General features: G+C 34.1%; 2 protein-coding genes across 2 annotated transcripts; one reads left to right on the top strand and one right to left on the bottom strand.

The window, feature by feature from the left end:
• Window positions 1-2780: 2780 nt before the first annotated feature.
• LOC130940656 (protein SRG1) lies at window positions 2781-5379 on the top strand. Its single transcript, XM_057868864.1, has 4 exons — window positions 2781-3111; window positions 3530-3777; window positions 4481-4808; window positions 5019-5379. Exons 1-4 carry the CDS (start codon window positions 2851-2853, stop codon window positions 5259-5261), a joined length of 1080 nt encoding a protein of 359 aa, XP_057724847.1. The 5' UTR covers window positions 2781-2850; the 3' UTR covers window positions 5262-5379.
• Window positions 5380-10027: 4648 nt separating this feature from the next.
• On the bottom strand, window positions 10028-16903 carry LOC130970288 (cullin-1). Its single transcript, XM_057896328.1, has 20 exons — window positions 16705-16903; window positions 16411-16588; window positions 16167-16266; window positions 14542-14727; window positions 14320-14367; window positions 14040-14243; window positions 13873-13950; window positions 13459-13548; window positions 13280-13360; window positions 13102-13164; window positions 12699-12734; window positions 12532-12618; window positions 12304-12453; window positions 12153-12208; window positions 11936-12056; window positions 11697-11858; window positions 11435-11578; window positions 11077-11295; window positions 10796-10963; window positions 10028-10711 (listed from the first exon to the last, which is right to left on the bottom strand). Exons 2-20 carry the CDS (start codon window positions 16548-16550, stop codon window positions 10610-10612), a joined length of 2235 nt encoding a protein of 744 aa, XP_057752311.1. The 5' UTR covers window positions 16551-16588; window positions 16705-16903; the 3' UTR covers window positions 10028-10609.

The following is a 16903-nucleotide window of genomic DNA, read 5'->3' as shown; positions in this document are numbered from 1 at the left end:
CGTCTCGCTTTCTCTTTCCGTGACCGTCCGACCTTTCTATGAGATATCTATCAAGCCGACCTTCTCTAGCCAGCTTTTCTATCACATTTTTAAGGTCGTAACAGTCGTTTGTGGAGTGACCATATATCTTATGGTACTCGCAGTAATCGTTGCGGCTTCCCCCTTTTTTATTTTTAATGGGTCTAGGGGGTGGCAATCTCTCAGTGTTACAAATCTCTCTGTATACGTCCACTATAGAGACTTTCAGAGGAGTATAAGAGTGATATTTTCTTGGCCTTTCGAGACCGAGTTCTTCCTTTTTCTTGGTTTCCCTTTCCCTCTCTTTTGTTGAGGGAGGGGGTCCGGGTCGCCAACTCAGGTCTCTTAATTTGGCATTTTCCTCCATGTTGATGTACTTTTCAGCTCTTTCCTGTACATCACTCAAGGAGGTGGGGTGTCTTTTGGATATGGACTGCGAGAAAGGACCTTCCCTAAGTCCATTGACTAACCCCATTATTACTGCTTCGGTGGGTAGGTCTTGAATCTCCAAACATGCTTTGTTGAACCTTTCCATATAGGTTCGTAAAGATTCTCCGATCTCCTGTTTTATTCCCAGGAGGCTCGGTGCATGTTTCACTTTGTCTTTCTGGATTGAGAACCTCATCAAAAACTTCCTCGAGAGGTCTTCAAAACTAGTAACCGACCTCGGGGGGAGGCTATCGAACCACTTCATCGCTGCTTTCGATAGAGTGGTCGGGAAGGCCTTGCATCGTGTAGCGTCGGAAGCGTCAGCTAGGTACATCCGACTTTTGAAGTTGCTCAGGTGATGCTTCGGATCCGTGGTCCCGTCATAGAGGTCCATGTCAGGGCTTTTGAAGTTTCTCGGAACTTTAGCCCTCATGATGTCCTCGCTGAAGGGATCCTCCCCACCTAAAGGTGGTTCTTCGTGTTCATCGCGGGAGTTGCGACTTTTGAGGGAGGATTCCAACTGTAAGAGCTTTCTTTCTAACTCTTTTCGTCGTTCCATCTCCTCTTTTAGGCTCTTTTCAGTTTCCTTTTGTCGCTCTCGCTCCTGCTCTAATTGCTCCAGGCGGCTGTGGACTAATCCCATGAGTTCAGTTACATGGGGTGGTCCTTCTTTTTCTGATTCGCGCCCTTCTGAGGAGTTCACCTTCGGATTCTTTATTCCGGAAGTGCCTTCCCTGTGTTGATTATCGATTTCTTGGTGGAGGGTGAGGTCCACATCGTTGTTGCCTGTGTCCAGATTCTCTTGTTCAGAATCTGTCTCCACATGGCCTTCTTCGTGGGATCTATCTGCCATCGTTGGATGATCTCTCAGGTCCCCGGCAACGGCGCCAATGTTACGATGGGTAACCGGAGATTAATAAGACGGATGGCTTTGGTTGGCCCAATCGTCCGCGGATGGTGGCTTCCGAGCTGGTTTGCACGTTGGAGCCTCCTTCCGACTTATGCTCGTGAGTGAAGAGGGGGGTGGTACCTGCAAAGACACTCCGATGCCTAAGTTAGCAAGGGTGTGAGCAGGTCTAGAGAGTATTGGGCTTAGAGATACCTGAGGGGTGTCAGTGTATTTGTAGTGGTGAGCCAATAACCACCGTTGGAGTAGTGCCATATTTTTAGGGTGTTAACCGTCCCATTATCTTAGGGAGGTTAAGATATGGCTTGATTAAAGTAGTTAGAGAGATTTTAGGGGCAGTTACTCATTTGAATGAGTGCTTATCTGCCAACTATTCTCCGTCCCGACTTCTTGGGAGTAAGTCGGGTTTGACACCGACTTCTAAGTGCGAAGGTTGGTGTTTAGTAAGGCTCAATCCTCTGGACTAGGCCTCTTATTTGGACCTGAGCCTTTATTATTGGGCCAGGGTAGGAACAGTTTGTAAAAGTAATTTAATATTTTTTTGAAGTAAAAAAGCTCAACATATTAAGATAGAGTATAGTCACCAAAAAAATATTAAGATAGAGTATAGAAAACCAGCAAAACAACTAACTACTTAAAACATAAACCATCTTTAGTTATTTTTGACATAACCATCAACAACCAAAGGGTTCACTACTATTTCACTCATCAGATAACGTAAAGGACCTGGTTATGATGTCCACCACGCTTGAGCCTTGATTCCTGAAGATCCACTTATTTGGACAACGTAAAGTGATTTAATGTTATTTTACTGTTAATTACATATCATGAACTTTAGTTAAAGTCCTGAAAATCTCTTATTGAAGTTAGAATACAAATATTTGGGACAGATCCGATGATCTACTCTGGATAATAGCTCATTAAAAATTGAAACTAATTTCTACAACATTTGTATAATTCACTTTTTTTGGAACATAATTGAACCTGAACACAAATAGTGGGTACAATATTAAAATGCAACACTTGAAATCAAACATATCTAAGTGAGACCAGAATGAATACATCCAAGTGAGAATAATTGAAAAATACAATCTGATCTGTTAATATAATTGACGCGGAATAACATTGAATAACTTTTATAAATGGTAAGAATACAAGTAAAACAATTTAAACATTAAAGACACAAATAAAATTTATCTCAAACATTAAGAACAAAAATAATAGTATTTAAATTAACGATATATATGCAAGGCAACATTACAGTAATCAATAATACATGACTTCATCTGAATTTAATATGAGAAGTGAGGTCACTTAAAGTCATGTGGGACTTGTGTATGCCAATCATGTACCAATTTTGTTTTTTAATTTGTGTAACCATATCAGCTGAATTCAACTATAAATACCAACTTTAGAAGAAGGAAAAGATATATTAAGAGTTAGCATAGAAATTCATATATAGAAGAATTCTAGTTTCATATTCTATCTCTCTTTTCATGGCTCCAGTGCCCATTTCTTCTATCAAAGTTGGGCACATTGATGATGTCCAAGAACTAAGAAACAATAGGCCTAAAACCATTCCTGAAAGATTTGTAAGAGATATGAGTGAGAGACCAACACCTGCTATGACACTCTCACCACCATCTTCTGACATGCCTGTCATTGATTTCTCTAAGCTCACCAAAGGGAACAGTGAACAAATCCAAAGTGAAACTCTGAAGCTTGCATATGCTTGTGAAAGTTGGGGTTTTTTTCAGGTATACTATATTATAGATTAGGAAAATTTTCATTGATTTTAATAGCTGATTTTAATTATTATATATTATATATATTTTTTATTTTTTATAATTAAAATCAACAGTTAAAATTACTGAAACATTAATATTATTGGAATACCTGAAATTTTTCTAATACATTATATATAACAATAATGTTTGAATTTGATAATCGCTATACACCAAGTTTTACACTTATATAGACTGAGTACCTATATAAAATATTTTTAAACAAAAAATGTATATAAATTAAATCATTTCTAAATATGTATACCTTTTGGGTTTACTTTTGTGCTACCCTTTTTTATGTCTGTTTATAATTATATTAACTTATCATAATTACGTAGCCATCAATTTGTGTGTGCATATTTATACAAACTAAAGTTGAGTGTGTCATTAGGTACTTAATCATGAGGTTGACCTGACATTGATGGAAATCATGGAGAAAAGTAGTAGGGAATTTTTTATGCTTCCTTTGGAAGAAAAACAGAAATACCAGATGGCTCCTGGTACAGTCCAAGGTTATGGCCAGGCTTTTGTTTTCTCAGAGGACCAGAAGTTGGATTGGTGCAACATGTTTGCTCTTGGAATTGAACCTCAGTTTATAAGGAATCCAAATCTATGGCCAAAGAAGCCAGCCACATTTAGGTAACTACTAAAGTAACGACCCCATATACTTATTCTTCTTATAGAAACTCAGGTTAATTTCATATAACATTTGTTTTGAAGTATAGAGACTAGAAGATTGAAACTAGTATCATATTTGTTGGTTCAGAAACTGATGCTAAAATTTTTGTCTCTGTTTCCAAAATTTCAATAGTATTTCAGTACCTTAAAAAAGGAGAGACATAAGAGAATAAAATTTTTAGATATAGAAATTGAAACTTTAATAATATTTTATACCTAAAATACCTTTATTTCAATTAATTAATTCTAATTTTATCTTTTGTACAAATTAAATTAGAATTTTATTCTTGTTTCAATTTTTGTCTCCCACTTTGCACTAAACAGAATACTGAGATTTATTTCAATCTCTATCTCTTAGTCTCTGTCTCTCAGTCTCAGTCTTTCCGTCTCTTTCTATCCACCAAACGCTACCTAAATCATTTAACAGATTTGACTAAATTGTCATCTAACGGCTCTAAGCTATCAACTATTATTTTATTTTAGAATATATTATTTGTATGTACACCAAGTCAACAAGCTTTTATCATATACTTTATTAGGTGATAAAAAAGTGTGTTGGTCTAGAATACAACACCAAATGAGTATATAAAACATGTTTTGTTACATATGAGTTAGTCACTATTAAAATGTAGTATCACATGTATATACATGTAAAATCTTGCAGTGAAACAGTGGAAGTGTATTCAAGAGAAATGAGAAAAGTATGCCAGAATCTGCTGAAATACATAGGATTAGGCCTAGGCTTGGAAGGGGATGTGTTTGAGAAGATGTTTGGTGAGGCAGTACAAGCAATAAGGATGAATTATTACCCTCCATGTTCAAGACCTGACCTTGTTTTAGGCCTAAGTCCTCACTCAGATGGAAGTGCCCTTACTGTTCTGCAGCAAGCAAAGGGAAGCCCTGTGGGACTTCAAATTCTCAAGGATCAAACATGGCTGCCTCTTCAACTCATCCCAAATGCCTTGCTCATTAACATTGGAGACACCATAGAAGTATGTGTCCTCTAATTTGGACTCAATTCTCATTATTTAAAATATAAACTATTCAGAACACAATAAAAAATAGCACAAAATAATTTAAAATTACTTTATTTTATATTTTTTAATTACAGTTAGAATAATTGAATAATATTAATTATGATAAATATCAATGTTATATACATAAAATTATCTAGTATTACTGATTTGAAATTATGTATGCAGGTTCTAACAAATGGAAAATACAAGAGTGTGGAGCATAGAGCTGTGGCTCATAAAGACAAAGATAGGCTCTCAATTGTGACATTTTATGCTCCAAGCTATGAAGTGGAGCTAAGTCCAATGCAAGAATTTGTGGATGAAAAAAACACATGCAAGTATAGAAGATACAATCATGGAGAGTACAGCAAACATTATGTAACAAACAAGTTGCAGGGAAAAAAGACATTGGACTTCGCAAAAATCTAAATTAAACAAGTATTAAATTTCACAAACTAGGAATAATTATATTTGGGCCCCACTACTTAAGTTTCCCATCTGGGTATCCTATATATAATGATGTTATGTTGCATGTGTATCTTATACAGGGACAGAAGATTTAATAAATTAATAAATATTTAATTTTAATATGCGTTTAATTATATTTATTAACGTAATATTACATTACACAATTTAATATATATATATATATATATAATTATTTTATATTAATAATATATTAAAATTAAATACAATTAATAATTGTGATTGTGGATCACTTAAAGTTAAAGGGAGTGATGCTTTTATGTGTCCACCACATCTTAATAACGCAATTTGCCATCTTTCAAAATGAGAAGCTAGCAAGGACTTAAACACATTTCATGAACTTCATTTCCCATTATTTTATGTGGACTTTAATGGATTGTTTCCTTTGCTTTATTAATAGTTAGGGTTAAATACGATTTTAATTTTTAAGGTAGAAATTGAAAATTTTTTTTGTTTTTAATCTTTTTTTTATATAAAATCGTTTCTAAAATTTAACTTAGTTTTAAAATCATACTTTTTATCAAAATTTTAATTTTTATTACCAAATTATCTTTAATTAAAAAATATAAAATAATAAAAAAGGGTTAAAGGATTGGAGAATAGGGTAAGGAAATCACGCTGGTTTTTTTTTTCAAGGAAAAAGAGGGAGAAGGGAAGGTGGAGAAGAAAAGGGAAAGAAAATTTGCTGTCGTTGTTCGTTGTCGTTTGGTCGCTGGATCTCGTCGTTCGGTCCTCGACGTCGACGTCCGCAAGGGTGACCCGCTCGCCGTTTCTGCTTTTTCTCCTCCCTCGGTCGCCGTTGCTCCTCGCTGGTTGCTGCTGCTCCTCGTCCTCCTCACCGGTCACTCGCCACTGTTGTTTTTCTACTTCTGCTTCTACTTCTATTATGTTATTGATTCTAATTCCATTCTGCTTCTATTATGTTGTTGATTTCTGATTATGATTCTTTTATATTGTTGCTTCTAGTTGTTTCTGCTTCTACTTCTGGTTGATTACATTGTTTCATTGTTGCTGTTGTTTTACTTCTACTTCTGCTTCTGCTTCTGGTTGATTATACTGTTTCATTGTTTTATTATACAGATTTGTTGATTCATTATCCATTTTTTTAATGTTTATTACATTATTTTATTGTTGTTGCTTCTGTTTCTGTTTCTGGTTTTAATTTTGCTTTTACTTAATTTTGGGATGAAGGGAAGGGAATATTTTTGTCCAAAGAACGGTTTTAAAAATAAGTTAAATTTTAGGAATAATTTTGTAGGCAAAAAAAGATTGAGAATGAAAAAAATTTTTAACCCCTATTTTAGAGACCAAAATTATACTTAACCATAATATTTATTTTTTGAAATAAAGAATCTAGCAATCATGTGGATGCTCCACACAAATGTTTTAACAAAAGATTCAAACCAGAAGTGGAAAGAATAATCATTTGCATTGGTTGTCTCATTATTTAATTTGTTAGTATGATGGAGAGAGGGAGCCACCCATATTGTGATCGTTCTTAGTGATTTAATTAAAGTGCTATAATTGAAAAGTTCAACGAGCTTAAAACCAAATCTGGATTTTAAAATGTTCAAACAAGTTGGGCAAACACACACATTGCGGAAAAATTGACGTAATAATTGGAAGTGATGTGGTTGTTTAACATTGAAAAATGCTAGATTTTATTAAGGAGATTCAACCAAAATATAGACAATAAATTTTGGAGACCACTTTAATAAAGACACTAAATTTTTTTTTTAAGACGACGTTCACACATGTTATATTATTATTAGACATTTTTATTAAACCGATTAATAATTTTATTTTTATTATAAATCAAAACAAAATCGGTTTATTATAATAATAATAATAAATTCAATTGTCTGCATTATAATTATTAGACCTGATTTAATCCGATGGAATTATACTATCTAAATCGAATATCTTTAAATTTTTTTATAAAAAGACAATTATATCCCTAACTTTTTGTGTTTTTGGACATTTAAATCCCTAAAATTTAAAAATACAATTAAATTCTTAAAAAAAATTGGATTTATTGTTATTATTATAAAAAAATCAATTTTATTCTAATTTATTAAAAAATTTAAAAATAACCGATTCATTAATACATCCAATAATAATACGACGTATAAATATCTTTACAAAATGACGTTTTACATGTCTTTATAAGAGCATCCCATAAATCTTTTAAATTAGGTTACAAACTAGAAGTGTAATGCTTAATAATAGGGTAGAAGTGTAATGCTTAATAATAGGGTTTAAATAAACTCAAAGGCAACATACTTTAGAAGTATATTCATATACAAATAACTAAATTCAACTTAGGCTAATTTTAAATTCAATTATTATATCTTCTCTCTTTTCTTTAACTGTTTTATAGTGATAAATTAGTGACTATTTATCTAGAAATACTAAGGAAATGATTTTAAAGTTAATTTATTTAACTTAATATATATAATTTTATGTATTTAATGTTCAAAGTACATATTTATTATATTTAATATTATGTATTTATTGAACATATTTAATATTATATATTATTTTAGTAATAAATAATAAATATAAAATAAAATAATTTTGAGTTGATTTTAACCGCTAAAATTTATTTTATTTAGTATTTATAATAATTAATAAATATTAAATAAGATAAATTTTAATTATTTTTGGTTAATTTTTGTGTTATTAAAATTTTTTTTATTAATAAAGGGTAATTACAGTAACTAATTTATAGCACTCCGTAATTAATCCTATTGTATTTCAGCACTAATGAATAAGGAGAATGTTAGAGGACGACTACTTTTAGGGGTTAAAAAAATATAGAAAATTAATTAATATTAATTCAAATACAAAGGAAAAAAAACCACCGAACATTTTTTTTTTCTATATGATTAACGACCGTTCAGTTTGATGTTGATATATCACTTCAAAATTTGCCGACTTATGTAAAGATCATATCATTGGTACTTAGTAGTATCATATATTCGTAGACTAAATTTCTATAGTGGTTTCTCATATTCATGATTTTTGTTATTTTAGTCTCTAAAATTTAAAATTAATTATACTGGTCCTCTTGATTCAATTCTAAGTATCATATTTGGTTCTGGACGCTTTCCAACATTAAATCAATGAGCTAATTTTGACTTGTTATGCTGGATACATAGTTAAATAGCGTCTTTTCGTTTTAGCTCTTAAATAAGACGAAAAAAATGTCATTTTAAAAAATAAAGAGAGATATAATAATTTGTACATCATATAAACTCTTTGTCCTTTTTCCATTTTTGTCTTATTTAAATGCCAAAATGAAACGATGCTGCTTAGCCTTATGTCTAGCATGGCAAGTTAGAGCCAATTCAACACTTAGTTTGTTGATTCGGTACTAGAAAAGGTTTAAGGACCAATATGGTGTCCAGAACTAAATTTCGGGGACTAATATAGGTAATTTTAAATTTGAGTGACTAAAATGGTGAAAACTGTAAATCTGAGGGACTACTTTAAAAATTTAATCTATATTCATATGTAAAATTTTATAGAAATCTTTGAAGAGATTAGAAGAGTTTTTTCCTAACTCTAACGAAATACCTACAACCTACTCTTAACACACATAAAGAAAAAGGCCAATTCACGAATCTGAGTGGTTATTATAACTGATGATGTCTTAAATTTCTATGGAGGGAAGCTAAGCCAACAGCAAAGATTCTTTTTGGTAGCCCAGTTTGACGTCAAGTTATAATTCACATTTTGACTAACTAGTAAGCTCATGTATGAGAATCTTAGCAATGCTTGCGTAAACCTCAAGTTGACACCCCCACTATAAAATATAGACAAGAGAAAATCACAAAAATAAGTGAGTAGTGGGTACTTTAGGCAAGTTTCTTTGGTTTCCTGAATTCGAAAGTGCTACTAACATCATCATGCATAATGATGGATATTTCTATATATTTCCAAACACAAACACCCTTTGGAGAAAGTTTGGAATTGCAATGGAGCTTCAAGCAACTAGGAAAGTGCATGGGTCCCTTTCTCTACTAATGATTGATTCATTGTATAAAAATGAACCAAGACATGGAATTTCCACCTTCATAGCACACCAACTTGCTTGATGCTTGTCTTGATGAGGTAGGTTGTAGGTAACAATACAATCGTTATTCATCTCTACATTCACGAGTCAGAATGTAAGATCTTTGCGACATTAATTGAATTGGAACAACCCATGATTCTTGTCACTAAAATGTGATATGACAAGCGCACTAAAAAGTGTCACAACTCACAAGTATTGCTATACGAATACAACCAACATTATTTGTCTTAATGTTAAAAGAGACAAAAAAAAAATCAGTTCAACCGGTCTAAATTTATTTTATTTAGTATTTATTTATTATAAAATATATTAAATAAAATTAAAAATAAAAAATTTCAACAATTTTTTACTAATATTTTTTTGTTATTAAATATTTCCATTTAACGAAAGACTTAAAATCCCTTGCTGTGACTGTTACTTTCTTTAACAGCAGTTAAAGGCAAAAGTAATATTGCAAGAAATTGGCTAATATATATCCCAAAAACACATGTTAAATTTACCAATCGAAAATTTTTATAAAAAATATATAAAGTTTAAATTTCGAATGCATAACATTTAGCTAAATCTATGTTGTAATTTCGTAATATCAAACTCCTGAAGAGGGACGATATATTTGGAGATAAATAAAATGCATAGCCTCAAAATTACAAAGGCAGACAATCTTATAACCATTGTGATAACTGATAAAACTACCTTGTCCTCAAAAAACAGAGAAATATGAAAGAGATGGTTATAGACAATAAATGTTGAGCACCATGAGCTTTCAATTCAAAGACATGCCCATTCACCTGATAATTTCTGAGCCGACAACCAAAATACAGTTTCATTGGGACTACTGTCATACAATTCCTCCTCCTTTTTTCATAGGGGGGTGGGGAGAACAAAAATAAACGGACGGGCATTAAATAAGTTATGAGATGGAATTGCAGCATTTGCAAGCAAAAAAAAGAAGGCCAAGGTACCAGCAAGCTAGACCTACTTATGGATTTTGATTACATCGTCCCAACATGAGCACACATCTATATTAGCGATCCATACCTGGCTGGATATGGAGGAAAATGTACAAGCACTCACGGCTCCTCCTCCAAGGAAATATTCGGAGGAGCCCCTTTCTTTTCCTGGCACAAAAGTTCAACCGTGATCCTCGATTTTTTATCGACTACGTGCAGCAACCAAGGTAACTGCTTCATATGCAGAATAGTTTAAGATCAAATCAAGCCAAGTACTTGAACATATTTGGATTTTCTTTGTCTCTTTCCAAGTAGTCCCGAGAAATCAAATCTTCAATCCGCTTTTTAATTGCCTTGACGTCAGGCTGCACAATTGCATTCAATATCAACAATTCAAGAATTGAAAGAGAAATACAGAATGATTTGTTGGGGAAGTGTGTAATACGAACCTTAAACATGCGACCTAACTGCTCAACACATTCCATGACTAACTGTTGGTATCCCAAAACTTTGCGACTCTTCATAATACGCACAATTGAGGCATCAATTGCATATCTTCTATCCTTGTCAACATCCTCAATTACCTTTTTCTTCTCGTCCACAGGAGGGAGAGGAATCTGCAGAAATGCATCACGGTTCAACTCAAAACCCAGTAAATTGAATAAAGATTAAGATGGCCAAAGAAATAGAAAAGACTAGACATTGGAAATTTTTTTAAAGAAAATTCTACCTTGATCCTCCTCATTTTGTCGGTAAATTTTGAATTGAATTCAAATTCATCTGCAGAAGATATCATTTTTGTGTTTGGTTCTTTGTTAAGAATCTTGTACTTTGCACATGACATAGAGTGAAGCAGTCTAGAAACATCATCATCCGATAGGTTTAACTGAGTCATGATCTCCGAATAACTGAGTCTATCCGAGGAATTGAAAAGAAGCAATGCTGAAGCCTATTAAAAGAAGAGACAACATTGATCAGGAGAAAGAAATCCAATACTACATTGTCAAGATCCAAAAAGTGAAACAATGAACCCGTGAGGGGAAAATGGTATTCTTTTACAGATAAGAAGCATGTGATAAGTAATTAACCTGGTAGGTTGTAACAATCAGCTCCACAGTTTTTGGTTCAAATTTCCCACTTATATTACAGGTACCCAAGGAGTAAATCCATGTAAGCTTTCTGTGCTTTGTTTTAGTTTGATAAAATTCCTTGAAAACTTCAACGCACCTGATCTAAAAATATTAAGAGAGGGCAGCTGTTACTTGTAGACCAAAATCTACTTAATCCAAGTGTACCAAGTATTAGGCACCATGTTACATAGGATGCTTATATGAAGAATACGCAGATTACCATTTCCGCTGGAAGATTGAGATCAAAAGATTTGTAACTGGGCCAGAAGCCAGTAGTCAGAACCGTAACTGTCAAGTCTATTCCAGGGTCTGCATTAGGATTATTGCTTAAATACTCCTCAAAGCTAGTTTGATTCTCCTTTGCCAGTGTCAAGTCTGTAACCTGGAGGGAGCAAAAAGCAACAAATTTTTAGTTGACCAGCCAAAAAGAGATGAACATGGTATAGGTAAAGAACCTACCATTCCTTCCATCTTTGATGTAAACTGTCCACCACATTGTTGCTTCAATTTTGTCAAAATACTTCTCTCATGATCATCGTTGGCACTCTTGTCAAAAAGAAGTCTTCGAGCAAGCTTCTTCCTGAAAGCAAGCAATTATAATGAAACAATTGCTGAAGAAGAGCCACATCAGCCCAAATAATTAACAACTAATTTTCTTCCTAATTATTTCTTTTACCTATAAAATTCAGCAAACAAATCTTTGTCGCTAATGTAGGCAAGTAGCTTGACCACCTGCAAATCGATTAAAACAGGTCGCAAATACAGATGTCAAAACCAAACACATTTAAGTTAATACAAGTATATGGAACATCAAGAATGACACAAACCTTTTCCAGAGTTTCTTCAATTGCTTCGTCACTCAATTTTTCACTGCCACCTTTCTTAAGAATGTTGTCACAGAATGTGGCAAGCAGTTCAGCGCTGGAGCTCCCAGCAACACCTTTATTGCAAAAGACCTCAAAAGCCTCCTTGAGAGCCTATATTTTAAAACTTTCAGATTTATATGCACATATCAATCCAGCATAACAATTGTAAAATCAATCTGTGATCAGTACCTTGTGGAAAAGAGTATGATTCTGGAAACAGTCATTTACATATGCAAGGTACTTGTCGTGCAGCTCAATCACTTTCCGAACAAAAACCTGAAGAATGAGACCGGGTTCAGTTTCCACAAAAGAAAAAATTGCAATTATATTCATAAATTCAAATTTTTTAGACAAACCTGCTCCTGCAGACCAACGATATCCTTTTTATCTGCCTGTAGAGATTTGCATTTAAACAGATAACAAGTCAGTAATGAAACAAATTGTTCAAAAAGTTGCCGCACGGCAGTAATATTCCATGTAAAATGAGGCAATGGATAAATCAAATTTTCAGGAAAGTAACTTTAAAATTGCATCCTACAACCTAATGTAAACCCAGTGTTGAAAATAATCAGTTCATCTTTCATTTTTTAACAAGAGTCAACAATGGACAAAAAACTTTGAACAGACACTTCAATAACAAGGTCATGCATCAAAGCTAATCATACTAATGCATAACAGCCTTCAATGGTTGGAGCAATAGACAAAATAAACTCGACCAGTAAAAAGCAAAACCAAAATATAACAAGTTCAGTAACAGACCCTTTTGGTACTAGCTGCATCTTCAGCCTGCTTAACCAATACCATACCCTCAGTGGTAACATGCTGGAAAGATTAACAGAAAAAGCATTATAAGCAAGTTAGCAAGAAAAGCCCAATTTTTATTTGACATATGGAGAAAAAGAAGGAATAGCATAGTGATAGGTTCACTACCACCAACCTGCTTAAATATACTGGAAACAGGATCTAAGCCTTTAGGTATTTTAGAAAATAGCCTGAACATCCGTGACAGATCTTCAACCTACACATTTAAAGAAAAATATGAAAACAATATACTCACAGATTAAAGTATTAAAAGAAAAATTGTAACCATAAAAAGCAAAAAGAATTCATGAGTACCTTGTCATCTCTAAGCAAAGCATGACATCCAGAGTGCTCTTTCTCGAGGAGTTGGTTTGCGTACACAGATAACAGCTCATGTTGAACTTTCTAGAAAGATATTCCAAGAAGGAAAAAATAAAAACAAGAGAAATGTTCCGAAACTACAATAAGTGGATTTTTTGTTATCCTTTTGTCAGCATAACAAATAATATTTTAAGAAAAGGATAAATATGGTCCACTTCTTAAAATGGGAAGCGGATATGAAAGTTTTATAACTTAAAAGGGAAAATGCACAAACAGAAAAAGTTCGGGGATGAATAATTATTTTTGTCACCGCCCCGCTCCTTTTTTTTTTAGTTGCCTGGCAATACTACACTCAACATGGGTGAAGACCACATTGCTGAAATAGCATGAAAAAAGTCGAGAATAAACCTCTAACAACTTTGGCTCGCTACTGGAGTGCAAATAATGAGCAACCCTATCTTTCTCCCGTTTTAAGCACTCCTCAGCCTGTTATAAAACACATAACATCAAATACAGGTCAGGCAGTAACGTAAATGAGAAACCATGTTACTGCAAGGACAACTGAGAAACCACACCTTGAGCATGTAATCAGGACAAGAATCTTCTAGGATCCAATTAGAAGCCTTCCGAGAGTAATAAGCAGAAGTGTCTTTAAGCATTGCAGTTTCAAAATCATTCTCATAGTGATCCATTTGCCCCATCCCAATTTCAACAAATATATCTAATACATTCTTTAATAAAGCCCGATCAATCTGCTCTCCTTCACGTTCTTGATCAATCTTTAAAACAGATAAGGGTTAGTTATCTAAATTTGTAAGCACTGAAAATCTAGCATAACAAGGAAGAAAAACCTACAAGAGAAATAACTGCATCTCTAACTTTCCCATTTAGCTCCTTGTAAACCTGTAAATAATAAACACACAATTTATTACTTTAGGCAAAAAATGGAATGGCAATAATAGGAAAAACGTCTAATATATAGTAGCACCACAGAACTTGTCTATATTGGTAACATGGAGAAGAGTAGCTAATTGAAAGAATTAACATAACACTATGTAAGGTTCGTCGTAACATTACCAAATCACGGAAGCAAGTTAAGCCAACTTCATTAAGGGGTGGGAGTGACCTCCGGGCAATAAAGTAGCGATCCAAATAATGAAAGAAACGAGAAAGCCACCTAACCATAATTTTATGGTTTGCCCACCTCTTTACAAGTTCTCTCAACATAAATTCATCATGCTTCTCTCTCAAAGAAGGTAATACCTGAACCAATGTGGAAAGAAGTAGCTTAATTGAAGAGAAGCACGGAAAAAAATATTAATACAAGATACAACCATCATAAGTATTGAAATCGTGTGGACATATTTATAGTTGAAATGTACAAGATGAGTCAGGTTTTATACCCCAACTATCAAAAAAGGAAACTTAATCACTATAAATCATATCACCTATCTTGAGAAACCCCATCCATAAAAAAAGATTAGTAGGTTATACAACAAAAAAGAAATCCAGCTTTGAGAAACCTGTCAGCAGTATTGGTCATAAGTTGCAAAATAAATTGAAAGAAGGCACTCATTATTGGCGATAGACAGCTAAAGATGATGCAACCATAGGCCAAATAAGCCGCATCTTTCTTTTCTTTTATGGGTTATTTCTTAGAAACCAATACCAACAGGTTCCAGTGTGGGCATCACACACCCAAAACCAAAAGCTCGTGGGGTTTTGAATTTGATCCATTACCAAGTATCCAAAACTTTACCTTCAAAGTGCAAGGTAAAAGGATGTTACCTAAGCTAAAGCCCACGGAAGTTGCAGGCCACGCTTAACCACTATTCTGAATTGCGTCAATATTAGTGCATTTTGAGCTGGAAGCTCAGGCAAACACACTAATCCAAATTCAAATTCTTACCTCTCATACACCCCCTACCACATATACACACCCATCTTGGTTACGAGAGAATGAACTAATTGTAATTTTGTTTACACCTGCCTCAAGAAGAACAAGTAAACCGATCTCTTGTTCAGTTTATGAAATTTTAAGACCTTAGCATTTACCTTATAATAAGTTACGTGGATAAGTTACCCTAGTTACCAATTACGGACCTTACGTTCCTCGTTCCTCTCATTGATCAAACAAAACAAGAGGTAGGCAAAAATTCTTTTTCCAGTCCATCTCTTTGGTTCCTATCAATCTTTTTAATATGTGAAATTTAAGCATTAACTTCATTCCATGTATTTCCTTCTTCACAATGCTTTCACTCATCTCTCTAGCCTAGTATATATCATCCTCTGTATTTGCCCACTGCAGCATCACTGCTGCTACCCACCACTTGTTCTTGGGCAAGATACGTGAGCAGATGCCACTCAACGGCATCCTCTCACTCTCAGCTTATTACCCTCCATTATCTGGCTATAATATGTGATTTGCATTGTGGATGCTGTGGCCAAAGCAGCCTCGCCAACATTTGCTTCCTAGAATCAATAACAATGACCAAACCACTTATCTTAGAGCTACCATGAGACCTATGTCTACATGATACAAATTCTCCATCAGTCCCTAGAGCTTTAGACAGAGACTAAACCATTCAAATTACGCTTATGCTCGCAACCAATGCCAATATACAGCACCTAACCCTAATAAGCAATCAATGATGACCAACCGGAAACAATCTCAAATGACAATGTTATACAGTTATACTCACCGTTGATTGGATGTACTCTTCAAATGCCTCCTTGTACTTGTCATAGAGTTGTTGGGAATAGTCATGAGGAGGCTTTTGGGTGCACATGTTATAGATGGTTCTGCATATCATTATACAACAATGGAAAAAAAAAATAAGTGTCCAAAAGGAAATAAATACACAGACCAAATCAACCATGGATGAAATTGAAAAAAAAATTAAAAAAGTGAAGATATGCATAAAGAAGAGGGAATGGATGGTTTACGTGTAAAGCATCATGTAGTCCTCGGAGCTGAACTGAGGTTCAGGCAAGCCTTCTAGAATGTTCTTGAGCTTGGTGATGCCCTTCTGCATGAAATCCCATCCCTGCTCCAGGTCGATGGTCTTCCGCTCACTCATCGACATGATGATGAAGATGGCAAGCTTCGAATTTGAAACAAAACCTGAAAACAACAAATGGCGAGGGCAATTGTGCAATGAAATTCCATTCGGTAGAAAATTAGAAATCGAGGAAGGTTGATGCAATCGTGGCATCGGGAGCATGAGAGAAAGAGCAAACCTTGATAAGAATCGAAGGGAAACCCTAGGAATCGATGAGAAGGGGGAAAAGGGAGATGATGATGATGATGATGATGATGAAGGTGAAGATGACGGAAGAAGATGAAGGAAGAGGAGATTAACTCCGACAGGGCATTGATGAGAAAAATTAACGGAACGGAGCACACTCTCTCGCCCACAATTAACTTATTATAATTTCT

This window comes from Arachis stenosperma, chromosome 1 (genome assembly GCF_014773155.1).
Source record: "Arachis stenosperma cultivar V10309 chromosome 1, arast.V10309.gnm1.PFL2, whole genome shotgun sequence".
In the NCBI taxonomy this organism is placed as follows: domain Eukaryota; kingdom Viridiplantae; phylum Streptophyta; class Magnoliopsida; order Fabales; family Fabaceae; genus Arachis; species Arachis stenosperma.
Note: the sequence above shows the minus strand (reverse complement) of the source record. Positions and strands in the feature narration are given on the sequence as shown.

What these genes read in the sequence shown, in the direction of transcription:
- LOC130940656 (XM_057868864.1), top strand. Translation starts at nt 2,851, where the DNA reads ATGGCTCCAGTGCCCATTTCTTCTATCAAAGTTGGGCACATTGATGAT. An exon ending in AAAGTTGGGGTTTTTTTCAG is followed by an intron (nt 3,112 to 3,529) that starts GTATACTATATT and finishes GTGTGTCATTAG; the next exon opens with GTACTTAATCATGAGGTTGA. An exon ending in AAGAAGCCAGCCACATTTAG is followed by an intron (nt 3,778 to 4,480) that starts GTAACTACTAAA and finishes AAAATCTTGCAG; the next exon opens with TGAAACAGTGGAAGTGTATT.
- LOC130970288 (XM_057896328.1), bottom strand. Translation starts at nt 16,550, where the DNA reads ATGTCGATGAGTGAGCGGAAGACCATCGACCTGGAGCAGGGATGGGAT. An exon ending in AAGAGTACATCCAATCAACG is followed by an intron (nt 14,728 to 16,166) that starts GTGAGTATAACT and finishes ACATTGGTTCAG; the next exon opens with GTATTACCTTCTTTGAGAGA. An exon ending in AGTTAGGTCGCATGTTTAAG is followed by an intron (nt 10,712 to 10,795) that starts GTTCGTATTACA and finishes GCAATTGTGCAG; the next exon opens with CCTGACGTCAAGGCAATTAA.